The sequence below is a fragment of the Lepidochelys kempii genome, chromosome 1 (genome assembly GCF_965140285.1).
Source record: "Lepidochelys kempii isolate rLepKem1 chromosome 1, rLepKem1.hap1, whole genome shotgun sequence".
NCBI classification, from domain to species: domain Eukaryota; kingdom Metazoa; phylum Chordata; order Testudines; family Cheloniidae; genus Lepidochelys; species Lepidochelys kempii.
The window spans coordinates 23,485,490-23,501,561 of NC_136380.1; the positions used below are offsets into that span (position 1 = coordinate 23,485,490).

General features: G+C 47.7%; 1 protein-coding gene across 1 annotated transcript in view; it reads right to left on the reverse strand.

Annotated features, from left to right (window-relative positions):
* Window positions 1–15,128, reverse strand: part of ME3 (malic enzyme 3) — a 181,887-nt gene extending 166,759 nt beyond the window's left edge. The window contains exon 1 of the mRNA XM_073336618.2: window positions 14,293–15,128. Within this exon, the coding sequence (XP_073192719.1) occupies window positions 14,293–14,463 (171 nt within the window). The 5' untranslated portion in view covers window positions 14,464–15,128. The remainder of the gene's footprint in view (window positions 1–14,292) is intronic.
* Between the last annotated feature and the right edge of the window lie 944 nt (window positions 15,129–16,072).

Sequence of the window (16,072 nt, forward strand, 5' to 3'; positions counted from 1 at the left end):
TCTTATTTATTTGCAAAGGGCTGACAGTGAGCAAGCTCTTATCTGTCCACAGAACTGGGACAGCACAAGCAGCAGGAGCGCTAGCTTCCCCACACTGGCCTGTCAGAATGATTAAGGCCTAGTCTACGTGTAAAGGTTTTGCCACTATAGCTATACAGGCAAAACCCTCCAAGTGTTGACACAACTTATATCAGCGCAAATGTGCTTTTGCTGGTGTAGCTCATACTGGCTCAGCAAGTGAAATAAGCTATCCCAGCAACAGCTCTTTGTTGATATAAACATATCTGACACGAGGGCTTTTGGTAGCACAGAAACACCGCAAAATCCCACCCTTAACTGACCCTGCTAGACTAGCAACCATTTCTAGTGTAGTCCAGGCCTAAGCCCTGATATACAAACACCACCTTTAGGGGGAGCATGCAGGGCTCTCTCTGACCATTCAGTTCAGTCCCAGTTCTATATTGTTAGGGCATGTTAGGCTCCAAGGCCTAGTGTACATCGGGGATTTGCCCTGACTCCAGCCACTGTTGCTGGCCAGCCACCAGGATGCACACCCTTATTGTAGACAAGTCACGCTGCTATTAGCACTTTGAAATGAGGGTAAGCGGCACCAGTTGGACTCCATGAAAATAAGGGTTAGCGAATATTGCTGCAGAGGGCTGCTGAACATTAGCCACCAAAACCTCATTCTCCACTACCTGATTTAAAAGCCTATAAGCTTTGCATTTTGTAAGTTTCATAGCATTGGTGGATTGAGAATCAAACGCAAAACACAGCACATTCCTCCAGTATTGCAGAGCTTTGCATGAAGAGTCCCTGCAGCCACAAGTGCATTTTCTCCCATTTTCCTGCGTACGCCAGTAACAAAATGCTAGAACGGTGCCTCTTGAAACAGGCTGCTGAGCAAGTATTTGGGGACAGCATGACCACATGTTATTGAAACGTTGACCTTGCTTCCCGCTGTATTAGGAATCGTGCCAGCACATAGAGAGCATCTTTTGTGCTTTGTTCACAGCACCAAAGGACTTCTGAGAATGGATCTGGAACACATCAGAATAAACACAGGCCTGTGAAGCAAAGTATGGATGTAGATACAAATTCTCTGATGTCCGGGGGGAAAAGAGGGGAACAGAAAGGGGGTGTTGACTCAAGAGTTTGTCCCAAGGCATTGCTATATCAATATCCACACCTGTCACTGAGCATAGCTTGGCTTCCTTCACCTTTACAGAACTTTCAGTTAGGGTGCGGACAGTCAAAAGGAATAGAACACCTTCCAGGCGCGACTGCGACAGACCCTGTATGGGTGTGCTAGCGTGGGGGAGAGAATAAGGCACAAGACTATTCCTGTCCCCTTGTGCAGGAACTAATCTCAGTCCTTATGCCCAGAGTGCATGCAACTAACCTCACCAGCTGCACTAGCCTTCCCACAGGCAGACAAGTGGGCAGGGCCACAGCCCTGTCTCCTCCTCTGCACCAGCCAATAGGCCAAGGGGAGCACATCCTGCACCCTGCCAAAGATTGCAGCACAGCTATGCTGGTCTATGCTCCAAGAGTCACTGTGGTTAAGTCAGGTGCTATGAGCTTCTGCTGGAGCAGAGCCCCCTTCCCTCCCCAACTCATGGTGTCAGTTTTCACCATGTCGCAATCACCACCATTCTCCCTTCTACACAGCCCCCGCATTTGTACGGTTTGATACCAGGAACAGACAGCAGAAATGTCCTAATCATCGTGAGGGACACTTGGAGGGCCACCCAGAGTGGGGGGGCAAGTGGGGCAATTTGCCCCAGGCCCCACAGACGGGGGGGGGCAATTTTGGCAGCAGTTCAGTGGCCGGTTTTTTAGTCCCTCTCTTCCTCATCAGTGGCACTTCAGCAGCAGCTCAATTGCTCCGCTTCAGTCTTCTGCGGCAATTCAGCGGTGGGTCCTCCTGTCCTCTTCTTTCTTTGGCAGCACGACTTGGGTTTTTATTTTTTTTTTTTTCTTCACCGCTTGGGGTGGCAAAACTAACTTTTTTTTAAGGAAGGGGCCCCCAAAATTGCTTTGCCCCAGGCCCCCTGAATCCTCTGGGTGGCACTGGACACTTGAAGGAGAGGCAGCCTCTCAAATAATCAGGACCCAACACATTTTGTGCCCTCGAGAGAAAGCACAACCCAAAATCATATATTTCACTCAGAAGTAAAGGTGTGAGCCAGGGCAGATCTCAGAGCACCAGCATTATACCCTCCCTCAGGCCTCACACTCAAGAGGAGAATCCACAGCGTTCATCATCATCTACTTTTCAAGGGTAGCCCCAAGTAGAGAACACTGCAGTGATCTAGCCTGCAAGGGATTATGAGTCAGGTAAGTGTTGTGAAGTCTATAGACAAGGAAGTTTGTACCCTCCTAGCATGCCTTGGTTACACAGAAGAGGTACCAGAAGCTGTTGCCAAGTCAAAGGACAGAAGTGCTTGCAAGCCAAACCCAGCTCGTGCTTTACCCACGAAAGCTTATGCCCAAATAAATCTGTTAGTCTTTAAGGTGCCATCAGACTCCTCATTGTTCTGGGGATACGGACTAACACAGCCCCTCTGATACTTCGTGCTTTACGTCAGTCGCTTGTTCATACTACAAAAAGCAGCATTTTAGATTGCGGTCACCAGTTGCTTCCTACATTCAATATCCTTGACTCGTCTTCTCTGTCCCAAAATGCTAAGATCTGCCCTTAGCAGGAAATATTTGGAACCGAACAAGAAGCCTCCCACTTCATATGCAGGGCCTTGTATAAACAAACAGTGACAAAGCAATGGTGGATCTGGAATATAAGAGATCCCCCAGGATACAGAGACTAACTCATCCTTGCTACTGCCACTGAAGTCAATGGAGTTTCACCCAGGATGAATTTGGCCCAGCATTGCAGAGCTGGAGGAGACATTTGTCTCCATGCCAAATATTAGCAGAGACTAGTTATGCTGTGTGCTGCACTAGCCAGCACTATGGATGATGAATGTATTAGCTCTAGACCAAACAAGGCTTAAAAAGTATAACCTTCCAGGGCGCAGAATGGCTTCAGGTATTGTTTGTTCCCGTCAGGGCAATCTCCTGGGGGCCTGCAGGCTGAGGAATACAGTGATGGAAAAGCACCCATCTGTTTGGCAGCCAGAAGGGGACTCCTTCAACATCAAAAGCACAAGCTCAAAACTCTTCCCATCCTACATCTAGACGACCAAATGAATAGAAAGGATAGAGTCCCCTCGAGCTCGGAGCATAGACACAGAAGCCTACTGTGATTCAGTCTTAGCACCCACCCAGTCTGAGCACCCATCTTATACTATGCTCATCACCTTGATAGCCGGTCACCTCAATGCCTCATTTTGCCCTACACACACCCACTTATTATTCTTGCTATTTTTAGGCTTAACCACTTAAGTGCTGCCTCACCTACTTGGTAGCACCCACATGGCTCCATGTGCACCAGGCTGTGTCGCTGATTCCCAACATTCCAGTGGAACATTCGGGCCAGAAGCACTCAGCCTAACTCTGCACCCAGAGCGTCGATGGAAAAGCTCAAAAGAAGACTCTGGCATTCTAATAATGCACCAGATTCCAGTGGTACATTCCAACGATGATGGAGCAGAAACCAGCAGTGAGGGAATTAATTTCCCTCCCCTTAACTGGGTTCATTCTTAAGTATCCAAACTAGTCAATTTGGTTTTGTATAAGTCCCCAAGGTAGACTGCATGAAAAGTCCAAGAGGGCAATCAGTACAGACAAACTGTAATATATTAGCCAGACATATAAAAGACCTCCTTCTACCCACTGCATCTGCACTGCAGCTGTCAGAAAAGCATGCTGAGTTATCTATTCGAGCGGCGGACAGGAACAATAACGCCAATATTCTGCCATCCTCTAAAATGTACTGACTTCCAGATCGTCACGTCTTTAGTGTTTGCAATGGCAGATCTCCAAAGGAAAACACTGATTTGGCTCAGGAGTGGGCATTTCAGCAAACTACATGAGTAATCCCTAAACTACCAACTGAATAATGCAGAACTTAAGGCAGTTTGGTGCGGGAGGAAAAAATACAATTGATTTTGGAAGCAATAACTTAAGTTCTTGAGCCTCCACAAATGTGTGGTCCAAGAGGGAGCTGGCTGGCTTATGAGTTTACATGTCTTGCAGCTCAATTAGCTGGCTAAATGCATTTGTACCCAGGGAGGGACAGCAGGTGGATTCACAACAGCCCTGGAAAAACTGGGGTGACTAGAACACATTTATGGATCAACGTGGCCATAATGTATAACTGACAATAAGTAACGATCAGTAAATTGTCTTCTTGCTTGAATTGCCCCAGTGGCAAAAGGCCCCCGACAAACCGTAAATGGCACAAGGAAGAGGAGACAGCACCTGGCCATATGACGGTTGTGTATCATGAGACAACTCCGGGGAAGAAAGTAGCAGGAAAAGGTTCCTCAGCCTTCTTAACAGAGTCCAAGATCCCCAGAGAAAAGTCTTTCTGCTCAGCCAGGCACAGGTTACACAGGAGTGCCGGTTCACCTCTAAATTTACCCAGCACCACCTTCTCCCCCTTCAGCTGATCACAGATAAGGCAGTCAGAGGAGCCAGGCCCTTTCCAACCCAATCTGTGCTGGCACTGCATTCTACATCTTTGCCAAATGGTCCTTGCAAGGGGTCACACTGAAGGTACTACTGAAGTCAGTGTCTGTGACACAGATCACGTTTGAATCATAGAATCATAGAATATCAGGGTTGGAAGGGACCTCAGGAGGTCATCTAGTCCAACCCCCTGCTCAAAAGCAGGACCAATCCCCAATTAAATCATCCCAGCCAGGGCTTTGTCAAGCCTGACCTTAAAAACTTCTAAGGAAGGAGATTCCACCACCTCCCTAGGCAACGCATTCCAGTGTTTCACCACCCTCCTAGTGAAAAAGTTTTTCCTAATATCCAACCTAAACCTCCCCCACTGCAACTTGAGACCATTACTCCTTGTCCTGTCCTCTTCCACCACTGAGAATAGTCTAGAACCATCCTCTCTGGAACCACCTCTCAGGTAGTTGAAAGCAGCTATCAAATCCCCCCTCATTCTTCTCTTCCGCAGATTAAACAATCCCAGTTCCCTCAGCCTCTCTTCATAAGTCATGTGTTCTAGACCCCTAATCATTTTTGTTGCCCTTCGCTGGACTCTCTCCAATTTATCCACATCCTTCTTGTAGTGTGGGGCCCAAAACTGGACACAGTACTCCAGAGGAGGCCTCACCAGTGTCAAATAGAGGGGGACGATCACGTCCCTCGATCTGCTCGCTATGCCCCTACTTATACATCCCAAAATGCCATTGGCCTTCTTGGCAACAAGGGCACACTGCTGACTCATATCCAGCTTCTCGTCCACTGTCACCCCTAGGTCCTTTTCTGCAGAACTGCTGCCTAGCCATTCAGTCCTTAGTCTGTAGCTGTGCATTGGGTTCTTCCGTCCTAAGTGCAGGACCCTGCACTTATCCTTATTGAACCTCATCAGATTTCTTTTGGCCCAATCCTCCAATTTGTCTAGGTCCCTCTGTATCCTATCCCTGCCCTCCAGCGTATCGACCACTCCTCCCAGTTTAGTATCATCCGCAAATTTGCTGAGAGTGCAATCCACACCATCCTCCAGATCATTTATGAAGATATTGAACAAAACCGGCCCCAGGACCGACCCCTGGGGCACGCCACTTGACACCGGCTGCCAACTAGACATGGAGCCATTGATCACTACCCGTTGAGCCCGACAATCTAGCCAACTTTCTACCCACCTTATAGTGCATTCATCCAGCCCATACTTCTTTAACTTGCTGACAAGAATACTGTGGGAGACCGTGTCAAAAGCTTTGCTAAAGTCAAGAAACAATACATCCACTGCTTTCCCTTCATCCACAGAACCAGTAATCTCATCATAGAAGGTGATTAGATTAGTCAGGCATGACCTTCCCTTGGTGAATCCATGCTGACTGTTCCTGATCACTTTCCTCTCGTGTAAGTGCTTCAGGATTGATTCTTTGAGGACCTGCTCCATGATTTTTCCGGGGACTGAAGTGAGGCTGACTGGCCTGTAGTTCCCAGGATCCTCCTTCTTCCCTTTTTTAAAGATGGGCACTACATTAGCCTTTTTCCAGTCATCCGGGACTTCTCCCGTTCGCCACGAGTTTTCAAAGATAATGGCCAATGGCTCTGCAATCACAACCGCCAGTTCCTTTAGCACTCTCGGATGCAACTCGTCTGGCCCCATGGACTTGTGCACGTCCAGCTTTTCTAAATTGTACCTAACCACCTCTTTCTCCACAGAGGGCTAGCCATCTATTCCCCATGTTGTGATGCCCAGCGCAGCAGTCTGGGAGCTGACCTTGTTCGTGAAAACAGAGGCAAAAAAAGCATTGAGTACATTAGCTTTTTCCACATCCTCTGTCACTAGGTTGCCTCCCTCATTCAGTAAGGGGCCCACACATTCCTTGGCTTTCTTCTTGTTGCCAACATACCTGAAGAAACCCTTCTTGTTACTCTTAACATCTCTCGCTAGCTGCAGCTCCAGGTGCGATTTGGCCCTCCTAATTTCATTCCTACATGCCCGAGCAATATTTTTATACTCTTCCCTGGTCATATGTCCAACCTTCCACTTCTTGTAAGCTTCTTTTTTATGCTTAAGATCCGCTAGGATTTCACCGTTAAGCCAAGCTGGTCGCCTGCCATATTTACTATTCTTTCGACACATCGGGATGGTTTGTCCCTGTAACCTCAACAGGGATTCCTTGAAATACAGCCAGCTCTCCTGGACTCCTTTCCCCTTCATGTTAGTCCCCCAGGGGATCCTACCCATCCGTTCCCTGAGGGAGTCGAAGTCTGCTTTCCTGAAGTCCAGGGTCCGTATCCTGCTGCTTACCTTTCTTCCCTGTGTCAGGATCCTGAACTCAACCAACTCATGGTCACTGCCTCCCAAGTTCCCATCCACTTTTGCTTCCCCTACTAATTCTTCCCGGTTTGTGAGCAGCAGGTCAAGAAAAGCTCCCCCCCTTGGCTGGCTCCTCTAGCACTTGCACCAGGAAATTGTCCCCTATGCTTTCCAAAAACTTCCTGGATTGTCTATGCACCGCTGTATTGCTTTCCCAGCAGATATCAGGAAAATTAAAGTCACCCATGAGAACCAGGGCATGCGATCTAGTAGCTTCCGCGAGCTGCCGGAAGAAAGCCTCATTCACCTCATCCCCCTGGTCCGGTGGTCTATAGCAGACTCCCACCACTACATCACTCCTGTTGCTCACACTTCTAAACTTAATCCAGAGACACTCAGGTTTTTCTGCAGTTTCGTACCGGAGCTCTGAGCAGTCATACTGCTCCCTTACATACAGTGCTACTCCCCCACCTTTTCTGCCCTGCCTGTCCTTCCTGAACAGTTTATAACCATCCATGACAGTACTCCAGTCATGTGAGTTATCCCACCAAGTCTCTGTTATTCCAATCACGTCATAATTCCTTGACATCACCAGGACCTCCAGTTCTCCCTGCTTGTTTCCAAGGCTTTGTGCATTTGTATATAAGCACTTGAGATAACCTGCTGATCGCCCCTCATTCTCAGTATGAGGCAGGAGCCCTCCCCTCACAGACATTCCTGCCTGTGCTTCCTCCCGGTATCCCGCTTTCCCACTTACCTCAGGGCTTTGGTCTCCTTCCCCCGGTGAACCTAGTTTAAAGCCCTCCTCACTAGGTTAGCCAGCCTGCTCGCAAAGATGTTCTTCCCTCTCTTCGTAAGGTGGAGCCCGTCTCTGCCCAGCACTCCTCCTTCTCGAACACCATCCCATGGTCAAAGAATCCAAAGCCTTCTCTCCGACACCACCTGCGTAGTGTCTTTTCTAGGGATAGGCAGGCCTTACACCAAAGTGATGCAGGAGTTCTGCACATTGGACAATGCCCCTTCTTTGCTGGATACTATAGATGTCATACAACCCCTGGAGAGGATCAAGGACAGAAAAAACCGGGTACAGAGATACAAGACATACTTAATCCATCAGTGAGATAGCTGTTGGCCATCCAGGAGGGAAAGGCGGTGTTTATGACTGCAATGGCTATAAATCCAGAATCCCTATATCCTACCATTTCCTCCCCCAGAGTATTTACCCAGCTCACATTCAGAGTACAAAGCCTCTGCTCTATGTTGGCAGAAAGGGCTTTTGAGTGTTTAATCAGTAGCTCTTCCTGGAGGAGCATCATTTCTATGACTATGGTGTTGATTTTGGATCTGAGTAGTTAGATTCCTCGTGCTCCCTTATTTTCTAAGCCATTTTTCCCACCACCTCTGCTTGTCCCAAATCCTGGGGATTTGGGCACTCTCCAAAGATATCTGAAAACAGACTGCTTTTATACTGCACACACAGGCCTCTAACATGCATAAAGTGATAACGTCAGTATATATATAGTGGGTGCATCAGCTCAGTCATAAGAATAACCATACTGGGTTAGACTACTGGTCCATCTAGCGCAGAATCCTGGCTTCCAACAGTGGCCAGTGCCAGATGCTTCAGAAGGAATGAACAGGGCAATTACTGAGTGGTCCATCCCCAGTCACCCAGTCCCAGCTTCTGGCAGTCAGAGGTTTAGGTACACCTAGAGCATGGGGTTGTGTCCCTGACCATCTTGGCTAATAGCCATTCATAGACCTATACTCCATGAATTTATCTAATCCTTTTTTGGAACCCAGTTATACTTTTGGCCTTCACAACATCCACTGGCAAGGAGTTCCTCAGGTTGGCTGTGTTATGTGAAGAAGCACTTCCTTACGTTTGTTTTAAACCTGGTTCTTATTAATTTCATCAGGTGACCCCTGGTTCTTGTGATATAAAAAGGGGTAAATAACACTTCCCTAGTCACTTTCCATTCATGATTTTATAGCCCTCTCTCATATCCCTGTCAAGTTCTGGGATGGAATCCCAGACCAGTGAGGGGCCCCTTTGCTGGACAATTCAGAGGAATAATAAGGTTTTATTTGCTCCTCAAAATGCATGGCTTATCACTTCAATTCAAACAGCACTGGTTGATTTAGATTAAAAGTAAAACAAGTTATTAAGAAAAGGAGATAGGACTTTTAGTGAGTTCAGGTATAAAGGACAGAGCTAGAAATGGTTACAAGCAAATAAAAGTCAAAAACACTTTCTCGTCCGGGGGTTCTCAAACTGGGGGTTGGGACCCCTCAGGGGGTCGTGAGGTTATTACATGGGGGGAGTCGCAAGCTGTCAACCTCCTCCCCAAACCCTGCTTTGCCTCCAGGGGCCTGTTTGCCGCCTGCCTTAACTTATTTATGATAATGTTAAATATAAAAAAGTGTTTTTAATTTATAAGGGGGGGGGTCACACTCAGAGGCTTGCTATGTGAAAGGGGTCACCAGTACAAAAGTTTGAGAACCGCTGTTCTAGAGACTAAGACTTAACAAAATTACAGACTTGGTTCAAGGTAAGATTCTTACCACTCTTCCTCCAACGAGATGTCTGACCTCACACTGGGTCAGGCTCTCCCACAAAGACGAAGTGCTCAGTACCTTTGTCTTCTTAGGTGAAATATAACTTGGGGTTCTTTGTCTATCCCTTTTATAGTCCAGTGACCCTTTGAAATGGATTCTTCTGAACGTTACCCTCCCCCCACACACACACACAAAATAAAGTGCATTCAAGCTGTGAGGAAGGAGACATGGGATCTGGTCGTGGAAGGAACCATAGTGGTTTCTTTCCCCACTAAAATGCAGAATGATCTGTGCCTGCCCTCTGCAATGCAAATGAATGGCCACTTGACATGTGATTGCTAATTACCTCTGAGGACACCTGTCTGGAGGCACTGGCTGGGAGAAACCTGTTTACCCACTCACGAGATTTGTCCGGTAAAACACATTTTAGTTCCACATTTTCTTCATACTTGTATGGTCCCTGGGGCATTTACTATACACACACCAGGGCAAGAATATTAACGATCAGTGTGTTATTAATTTTCCAATAATACCTTAAATGACACACATCAGATACAGTGTATGATATTAATGAACAGGGATACAATAAACTGGTCAGACCAGTGGAAACACATTAGCAGATACCACTGAGCCCCGCGCTCTCTTGCACTGGGATGCCGTTAGGTTCACATTCCCCCCTTAGTCATTGCTTTTCTAAGCTAAATAGTCCCAGTCTTTTTAATGTCTCCTCATATGGAAGCTCTTCCATACCCCTAATAATTTCTCAAAAAGAAAAGGAGTACTTGTGGCACCTTAGAGACTAACCAATTTATTTGAGCATGAGCTTTCGTGAGCTACAGCTCACTTCATCGGATGCATACCATGGAAACTGCAGCAGACATTATATACACACACAGAGATCATGAAAAAATACCTCCTCCCACCCCACTGTACTGCTGGTAATAGCTTATCTAAAGTGATCATCAAGTTGGGCCATTTCCCTGTTCTCAATCACTCCAAGATCTCTTTCTTGAGTGGTAACAGCTAATTTAGGCCTCATCATTTGAATGTACAGTTGCGATTATGTTTTCCAGTGTGCATTACTTTTTAGTGAGATCCTTTTGTGACTCTTCGAAGTCAGCTTTTGACTTAATTCTCTTGACTAATTTTGTATCATCTTCAAATTTTGCCACCTCACCGTTCATCCCCTTTTCCAGATTATGTATGAATATATTGAACGGGACAGGTCCCAATACAGATCCTCAGGGGACCCCACTACTTACCTTTCTCGATTGTGAGAACTGACCATTTATTCCTATCCTATCCTAGACAGCTTCAACAAATACTTAGAAATAAAATTCTTGGGCTTTGTGGTCTCCCCTGAATATCAGTCAATTCAGGCTACTTTAGGCAAAAGGACAGGTATGAGTTTCAAGTTTAAAAGGCCCTCACAGAGAGCCCAGACAACAGCTCCCTTTGTATTAAATCAATAGAGCTCAAGCCTTTACATTGATTACTAAACTAACTCACTCTCCATGTGACTCTGCTGCAGAGAGACAGTCTTTTGGCCAATTGGGTCCTAAGCCATTAATTTAGATGTCAAACCCCACACCTAAACGTCACTGGGGAGCTATTAGGCTACCATAGCAGCCAATACAGAGTGTAGAGCACCAAGGTGCTCATTAACACGGCTGCTACTCTGAATACTGTGTAGTCTGTATCCGCAAAAAGAACAGGAGTACTTGTGGCACCTTAGAGACTAACAAATTTATTTGAGCATAAGCTTTCGTGAGCTACATCCGATGAAGTGAGCTGTAGCTCACAAAAGCTCATGCTCAAATAAATTTGTTAGTCTCTAAGGTGCCACAAGTACTCCTTTTCTTATTACACAGTATGACACTACATCGCTGCTATCTGAAAATGTAAGAGCATCTGGAAATGACAAATTCACATGAAATTGGCAAATTCACATGAAAATAGCAGACTCAGACCCTCAACCAAAGCAGCAGCTATGATCCTTACCACATACCATTCCATGATCACAGATAAGTTGGATAAACTGCCTGGAACATCCCACCTCAAATGAAGATAGTTTATTCCTTAGTAATTATAATATTCTGTGGTATGTCCAGTAAAGAAATAAAAGCCTATTCTGAATTGCTCAGAAAGAATAAAGTACACAGCTCCAGTTACTGGAGAGCCATACACAGGTTTATATATATAGAGAGAGAGACAGATAAACCATGGACCATAATTAGCAGATCTTCCCTACCTCGCAGTGGTGTTGTAAAGATAAATGCATGAAAGATTGTGAGGCACTCACCTCTTAACCTAACAGGGCCATATAAGTACTTAAGATATGGGCAGAAACATGGAATTTGAAACCAAGGTGTTGCACATTGCAACATATTTCACTGCTGACAGAAGCTCTTCTTCCTCCCTTCCTCTGCATGCATCCAAGTACATTAATTCTTAACAAGAGTCTTCCATAGCCCTCATGGAAGAAAAAAACCCTTCACAGCAAGTTTGATTCTTAAGGAAGTACCCAATGGAAGCTTAGCCATTGACTTCAATGGGAGTAGGATCATGTTCTAAAGCAGGGGTGGCCAACCTGTGGCTCCAGAGCCATGTGCGGCTCTTCAGAAATTAATATGCAGCTCCTTGTATAGGCACCGATTCCGGGGCTTGAGTTACAGGCGTCAACTCTCCAATGTGCCGGGGGGTGCTCACTGCTCAACCTATGGCTCTTCCACAGGCCCTGCCCCACTCCACCCCTTCCCGCCTCCTCCCCTGAGCCTGCAGTGCCCTTCCTGCTCCCCCCTCCCCCTCAAAGCCTCCTGCACGCCACGAAACAGCTGATCAGGAGGTGTGGGGAGGGAGGGGGAGGTGCTGATCGGTGGGGCTGTTGGTGGGTGGGAGGCGCTGGGAACAGGGGGGGAGGGGCGGGAGCTGATGGGGGGCTGCTGACGTATTACTGTAGCTCTTTGGCAATGTACGTTGGTAAATTCTGTCTCCTTCTCAGGCTCAGGTTGGCCACCCCTGTTCTAAAGAAATATCGCGTAGAGATGATATTTACCAGGTGTGCAAACCATGCCAATTTGAAGCAATATCATATTGCATCATACCAACTGATTCACTTTCAAAGGTTAAGGTAATAATTATTCAGTAATAATCAATACATGCAATCTCAGTAGCAACGCCAGATATTTTGCTCTGCATAAAGTACTATTGCACAAGGCTAGATGACAAGATAGCATCTGAACAAAAATTATCTGCAGCGCTTTAGCACTAGCAATTGATCAGTGTTCATGTATAGCTGACAATATTCATAATCTTTTCAGCCTTACAGATTTTGCCATAAAGTGATTGAAAATGACGCAGAAGTCCAGAACCCTAATATATAGATAATCTGCAAAGCTGCACATGCAGAACTGCCTTGAGTTGTAGTGCTCCTATATATTTGGGGATGCAAAATCGTATATATCAAAATAGCACTTGAAGGCCCAAGCCCACTGCACTAGGCACTGTACAAACATTAAAATAAAATATGGTCCCTACCCCTGATAGCTTACAATCCAAGTACAAGATAAGAGATAACAGGTGGATACAACGGACAGCAGGAGTATAAAGTAACAGACAATTTGTCAACTATCTAATCATTGCCAAATTTATGGTAGGCATGATTTCTAATAGAGCTAAAGTATTTTGAATAATTAGTAACAATATTAATGTAACAAATCTGAACCCAATGTTGCTGAAACACACACATTTATATGATTCTCAAATTCAATCTAAAATACTGAGCTGTATGATTCATAGCTAAATTACTTTCAGGTCCTATTTTGGATTCCCTGTGAGTTCTTCCTGAGTAAGGAATGAAGAATAGGCTATCCTGCTATTAAGTTTGTCTATGCTGCAGTTTGAGCAATACTGAGAATCAAGACTTCCTCTTCCACATGGAAAATACTATTCAGGGCATAGAACAGACAGCTATAAACCCATTCAAGAGAAGCTTAAAAACCAAACAAACCCAAACTTGCATGTCTTAATCAAAGAAATAAATGGCTGGTTCTATACCTAACTACCAAGTACTGCGAAATGCATTGCAGTATCCCACCTGTTAGAAATGGTCTTTTTAGGAGCTATCCCGTTTTCCCCCAGCACTAATTGTTGGTTGAATGGAGTTATTTTGGAGAATACACGCTTGACCAGTTAAATGTGCACCTGGCACAAGGGGGCCCCAATCGGGTGTGAGTGTTACCACAATACACACAAAAAGAGAGAAATGGGAGACTGTCCCAGACTGAAAAAGGCAAGTAAGTGCCTGTGGCCCTACCTAGACCAATCAGAAAGTGACCGGTTCTGTGAGGTGACAGGAGGGAAATTTAAACGCACACTGGGGCTGTGTTATTTCACCCAACCGGTGACCCCCCAGTTCTCCAAGGAGAGCTGGAGCCATTCCCGGGCTACCCTCCGGTCATTCTGCCGACAGCTGGGCTCCAGCCCTGTACGCGGCTGGCCCCCACGCACCAATCAAAGCCGCGGCTATAAACGCCGGCTGCAAGGCCGGGCTTTGATTGGTTAATGGCACGCGGGGGGGGCCCGACGTGCTCCGTCCCATAACAACAATATCCAAGCGGCCCCTGGGTCTCTCGCTGGCCGCGTGCCCCGAGCACCCGCTCCGGGGGAGTTTGGCACACGTGCCCCCGCGCACGATCCCAGCCCGTGGGGCCGCTCTGGAGTGTGGATGCGGTGCAATACGCAGGGGGCTCGCCAGGCCAAGCACCCTGCGGCCGGGGCGTGGGGCAGGCTCAGGGCTGGCAAGGCGGGGCACGTACCTTGTTGAGATGGGGGTTCCTGGTGATGTCGTAGCCTCTCTTCTTGGTGGCCTTGGCCGGGGCGCCCTGGGCTTCCCCCGAATGGCAGCCTCTGCTCAGCGGGGGGCTCAGGAGACGCAGCCACTGGCTCGCCCCAGCCACCCGCAGCAGGTGGTTGCAAAGCGGTATCATCGCCTCGGGAGCCCGGCTCCACCTGGTCGGTGCAAGCCCCGGGTAGCGCGGTTAGCGAGGCAGCTCTCCCCAGGTGCCTGCAACGGTGGGGGAGACCTGGGGGCCTGCAGAGATGGGAGGCAATCCGGGGGTGGGGGACTTTACCACCAGCTTTGCCCCAGGGGCGGGTCTGGAGCGGGAGCTGCTGGCTCGCAGGTAGCGCAGGGCTCGGTGCTCGTCACCCAGCAAGTGCCTCAGCCCCTGGAGCGACCCTGCAAAAGCGAAAGCAAACCCAGGAAGCAGATCAAGTAGCAGCTGCGGCGAAGGCAGCACCTCCTCCCAGCCGCCCCCCCCCCCGGACCCGTCAAGGCTCAGGTGCTCGGGGAGAGGGAGGGCGATCCTGGCAGCCGCTTCTCCACGGTCACCGGCCTGCTCCCCTGCGCTGGGAGGGACAGAGGAGGTTGGTCCGGATGGAGAGCAGCCTCCCCAGGGCCACCAGAACAATCACAGCGGGCTCTGTCTTCCCTCCCCAAATCTAGCCCCAGGCAGCAGGAGTCTGCGCCTCCCTTCTCCTCCAGCCAGCTGGCAAAGCGGAGAGAGCCTGGAGTACCGGGGCTAGGTTCATTCCCCCTGCGCCGCCCGGCCGGGAACCGGACTGATGGAGCTACCCCCATCCCTTCTCTGCATCCCCTGAGCCAGCAGCAGGGAGAGAACATGCCGGTAATGGAGCTAGATTCCCCCTCTCCTCCCCCAAGGCCGCAGCAGAGAGACCGAGGGGCTGCGGAGGTTCAGATGCTCCCAAGCTGGCAACAAGGACTTAGGGTGCAGGAGCTCTACAGGCCCCACCGTCAAAACAAATAGATCTAGGGGGCCTGGAGGTGTGATCCCTGCAGAGCCGCACAGCACTGCTGTGCTCACTCCCCCTCTCATCAGAGAGTGCTTCTGGGACACGCCACTGGTGGCATATTGCGCCAGTTACATACCCAGCAAATAGACAGAGGACACATAGAGGCTTAGATATGTGGATACTTTTTATTCAGTACTCAAAGTACATTCACCTGCAAAAAACCCAGCACAGTTGTCCAAATGTTTTGAATATTAACATTTGAGAGACATACCTGGTCTGTTAAAGGTGTAGAGTGATATTGCACTCAATAAAGTCACTAGAAATGACACAAGTGTTTTCATGAGACTTCCTGTATGATGCCCTGTTAAACAGAACGATCTGAGGACTATATTCCTGTATAATGTCTCTTTAAACAAAAGCTACCTGTGGCAATGATTGTTTTGTTTCTGATATTTACATGGGAAGGATTTGTAAACTTATTAAAACTTCCAAAAAATAAAGAAAACCCCAATAACAAGAAAATAAAGTGTCATATTAAGTAGGGCCAAATTAGTGAGACATTGGAGTCACGGGTTAAAACTGAGAGCTGTTTGCAAATCTAGGGAACATCGTCCTTCCCCAAAGTCCTCTCAGGTAACCTTCAACCTGAACAGGGAGGGAGATTGGAACAAAGGACTGAGGCCTGGTCTATACTACAAAGTTAGGCCTACGTAAGCTGCATTAGGTCGAGTTACTAATGTATGTGCCTACACTACTGAGTCCCTTCTGCCGACCTAAAGGGCT